The sequence below is a fragment of the Limulus polyphemus genome, unplaced genomic scaffold (genome assembly GCF_000517525.1).
Source record: "Limulus polyphemus unplaced genomic scaffold, Limulus_polyphemus-2.1.2 Scaffold2363, whole genome shotgun sequence".
Classification (NCBI taxonomy): Eukaryota; Metazoa; Arthropoda; class Merostomata; order Xiphosura; family Limulidae; genus Limulus; species Limulus polyphemus.
In genome coordinates, this window is record NW_013667973.1 from 154,153 (window position 1) to 158,814 (window position 4,662).

At 31.3% G+C, this 4,662-nt stretch overlaps 1 protein-coding gene across 1 annotated transcript in view; it reads left to right on the plus strand.

The window, feature by feature from the left end:
* The window catches only part of LOC106466730 (apolipoprotein D-like), a 6,512-nt gene extending 5,067 nt beyond the window's left edge, over positions 1–1,445 (plus strand). The window contains exon 4 of the mRNA XM_022394816.1: positions 1,150–1,445. Within this exon, the coding sequence (XP_022250524.1) occupies positions 1,150–1,445 (296 nt within the window). The remainder of the gene's footprint in view (positions 1–1,149) is intronic.
* Positions 1,446–4,662: the final 3,217 nt, after the last annotated feature.

Sequence of the window (4,662 nt, forward strand, 5' to 3'; positions counted from 1 at the left end):
GACGTTTAGGCGGTTTGTTTAATTGTTATACGTGATGTACGTTTTTGTTTTTTGGAAATGAAAGTGTTCCAAAACGCGACATTAATTTCTTGACAAGCTAATATGAATTACCAGAATAATTTAGCTCAGCTATCTGTATGTTGTATTAAGTCCTCGTTAAAGAAGATACACAATACCATTATAAAATTCGTTGACAAGTATGATTTCTCGGGTAGATCTGTATAAAGATTTATATACGCATGTTTATACGATTTCATTCTAAATCCATGACCATTCTTTTCTCTTTTCTGACCTTTTTAAGATGTAATATAATATAGATGCTCGTAAGGTTTAAATGTAATTGTTAAATCTAACTATAAATTTTTGATAGCGCTCAGTCACCCAGCTTGCCATAAAAAATGTATTAAAATGAAAGTGTATACAAATCAACAATAGCTTTAAGTCACCAATGATGTCATTGTCTGATCACAAGTGACTTAACCTTACACTACACGCACAGCTTTTGTTTTTTGTTACAGTATAGTTTTTTTTTATTGTTATGAGGTAATATTTTATATTATAACTAAATTCTAATGTTAATGTTGACGAATGTATAAACAGTATGGAGAAAGCCAGAATCCATTTCAAACGAATATGTTTTCAATCTATTTAAACTCCTAATGGCGCAGCAGCAAGTTTGAAGACTTACAAGGCTAAATATTGGTGTTTGATCCTTGCGGGGCAAATTTAACAAACAAACAAATATATATATATGTATATATATTGAAATGAAAACTGGAAGTCAGGCTCATATCTCCAGTTTTGAGCTTTCATACTGAAAGCATCCTTAAAAAATTAAAAAGAAAAATGTAATCTATAGAAGTTAAGACTATTATGCATAAGAAAGCGAGACTACTTCATATAATGGTATAAAAACAAATGACTTCAGTGTCTGTATATGTGAAATGAATCTGCTAACTTAGTATTAAAAAGTTGTGTATTATTTTATTAATGAATCACACATTGGCTGTAGATTTGTATGTTTTATTATATACATCTTAAATCAACTGCATTTATATTTTCTTATTTTTTTAATCATTATACAAATTTAAATAGCGTATATAAGCTTATATTTAGAGCTGATAAAATCAATTATCGTAATTATTCCAGATCTATTTGGTAAAGTGAACTACTGGGTTATGATGACAGATTACGATAACTATGCTGCAATCTGGTCGTGTCGAAGGATGTTACTTGGGCACTTTCAACATGCAGAAATTTTGAGTCGTTCACCGACGTTAGACAAGGTAATTTTAAACAAGATCCGTGGTCGTTTTGAAACTTATGGGGTCGATGAGCATCAGTTCAGCGTCATAGACCAGGAAGATTGCCAAGATCAGAAAGATAGAAACGGCGTGGAAATATCTTTATTAGTAGACAATATATTTGATAGGTTCAGGATCTGAAAGAAATTAAATTACCTTATATTTTAAGTTTCTTTTCTTCGACTTTGTAGCTCATAATAGTCGGATTGAAAAAGACTTGAACAGGTGAAATAGGAGTGGTTATTTAATCAATAATTCGGAATGTTTATCATTTTGTACAGCCACTGCCTGCTTTTATGACGGTAAAGTATGCCTGCGCCCACAAGTTGTTTTTTCAATTGTATAAGCCAGAAATACAAAACTAAAGCAACATTTAGTACCGTTTAGCGATGATTCGTTCAACAACCATCCATGTACTTAACAGTTTATTATAGCTGCTCAGTATTATTTTAATGTGACAACATGTTTTTGTGATTTTATATAAAGATGATGTTATTAATGTATATCGTGATGTTTTCACTTCCACGCTGTAACCTCGTAACACAGCCAAATCTTAGATGATTGATGCTGATAATAACTTTTCTGTAGGAGCTGTACGGATAGATATTTCTAAACGATAAGTCGTCTTTCTAGGTTCCATTTTGTGTTAATTTTAGACAGAACAGTGTGAACAGATGATTTAATATAAATACAGTAAAACTTACAATAGTTTGATACTATCTTAATGATTAGAGAGAAATGGTTGCAGTAAGAAGATTGTTTCATTGGACTGGAAATTGAGTTCAGATTTGTAGGGTGCTGTTTTATGCTTGAGGCTACCCTAAAAGCCCTCGTTCTTATTCAGCTTCGGCAGTTACATGCGATATGCCCCCAGTGGCACAGTGGGATGTCTGCGGACATACAACGCTAGAAACCGAGTTTCGCTACCCGTGGGGGTCAGAGCACACGTAGTCCATTGTGTATCTTCGTGCTTACCTACAAACAAACAACTACATGCTATACAACTTTTTCTTTAAAAGATGTTAGATAACAATGAATGTTATTCCCAGCCATATTTTATATGGTATCGCATATCGATTTTGACTTAATTAAGATGAATCATCAGATTTTACTTCTCGCTTAAGTAACCATGCACGATGTAAGCACGTGTCAGTTAAAGTTTTAGGAAACAGTACCAATACAAGTTTAACCAACATTTAGAAAAATTATAATTTCGAGGAAAACTAGTTTCTAATGCATACGCGGACACACCCACAGTATATATTTATATATATAGTTACAGCAAGACACACATTTCAAATTAATAGAAAAATATATGTGTATATGTAGGATTATAACGATTAACATTGTACATTAAAAACATAAAAAATAATTACAGTTAACTCAGTTGGGGTCATTTATTAAATAAAGTTTATTGATTGGTGGAATCAATAAAAAACTAATGCCTTCAGTTTAGATAGCCCCCAGTAGCACAGCGGTATGTCTGCGGACTTACAACGCTAGAATCCGGGTTTTGATACCCGTGGTGGGCAGGGCACAGATTGCCCAATGTGTAGCTTCAAACAAACAAACAATTTAGATAATCCATACATTCAAAAATCCTATAGTTGTACATTGCGAATCGTGTTGCCACTAATGGTTTGATATTCTAAAAATATTTTTGTCCATAGCGTTGATTGATGTACTCTAGATTTTAGTTAAAAACTTAATTATTAATTTCTAATATTGTTTATAGAAAACTTATTCTCTCTAAATGTGTGCTGTAGTAGTAAAATAAAATGATTTTAGTGAATTCGATGAGACGTGCAAGCATTCACCGTCTGTTTGTTTCCACTAAAAACATATGTTACTAGGGAGAATCCTTAGAGAATAAAATTGTAATAAAACCAAAAATGTTATCAACTCTTAAGCTACTTAATATTTTTAATAATTTGGTGCAATACTTAGGAATTTATCTTACATTTTCAATTAGAAATAGCTCTGTAAAAACAACTTGGGAGATTTTTTTTTCATATTTATTTAGATAGCTTTCACGTTAATTAGTTGGTACAACAGATTACAAATATTTATAACATAAATATCTAAACTTAAAAAATTCTTCGTAGCCTATTTTAACTCTGCAAATTAAACCTTTTTGTATATAATAGATTCAGTGTCACTATATACATACATACGTAACTAATATAGATGCTGTATAAGTAACATTTACAAGCAGTCTTAATATTTCTACATCTCAAACCTATGGAGTATTTCATTAATTTTATAAATTTCTTTTAATTTTAAAATGTTTTCCATACGACTTTACAAATGAACTTAACAGGTAATCATACAGTCAATGAATAATAAATGTTTCATAAAATAACAAATATTAGACCAAAAACATTTAAATGTGTTTTCGTAAAAAAAAACAAAAAACAATGTGACATAAAATGAGCTTTAAAAAAAACAAAGACAATAGAAAGTTCAAACACAATGTGTACAGAATGAAAAATTGATAGGAAGGACTTACAGAAAAGACGACGTGGAGGGGTAAAGCCAATAACGCTAATAAAACTAAGAAAATAATAACTTAAAAAGTCACCCAGTGTGTCAGTGGTAAGTTACGGACTAAAAACTCTAAGCTCCTGTGTTCAAGTCTCTATGGTGGACAGAACGCAGATAAACCATTGTGTAGCTTGGCGATAAAATAAACGAACAATTACTTTAACACTTAAAATATATGAACTACAATAAAAGGTAAATGACAAAGTTTAGATAGTTAGAGTGTAAGTAATGGGCAAGTAAGTGAGAATAAAAAACAAATTATCAAGAATCTTGTAGTGCCTTGTAACGTAGTTGGCAAAGATGGAGACAGTAGATTTACTGGAGAAGATTCAACTTCATTTTAGTGACATCAACAAAGTTGGAATCACAATAAAATTAGTGGAGAAGGTTCTGTTTCCTTGGCTTCTAGTAAGTAACAATGATAACAAAACAAATGGTGAAGAAAACTATTATTTCTTTGCAGTGTAGTCAGTTGGCATTAAAACAGTAAAATTAGGAAACATTCTACTGTGGTAACCTCTTTTTTCTGTTACTTCTAAATAGGACTGACCCTAGGACCTATCGCACATTAATTGAGTGTTCTACCAACGCTACTGAGCTAACTTCTTTTAACTGTAGATAGCAAAGATAAACAAAAATTACTGGAAAAGATTCTAATACACCGTACTTTAGTCCATAAGGATGAAAACAATATAATTACTGGAGAATCTTTTACTTCACCGTACTTTAGTCCATAAGGATGAAAACAATATAATTACTGGAGAATCTTTTACTTCACCGTACTTTAGTCCATAAGGATGAAAACAATATAATT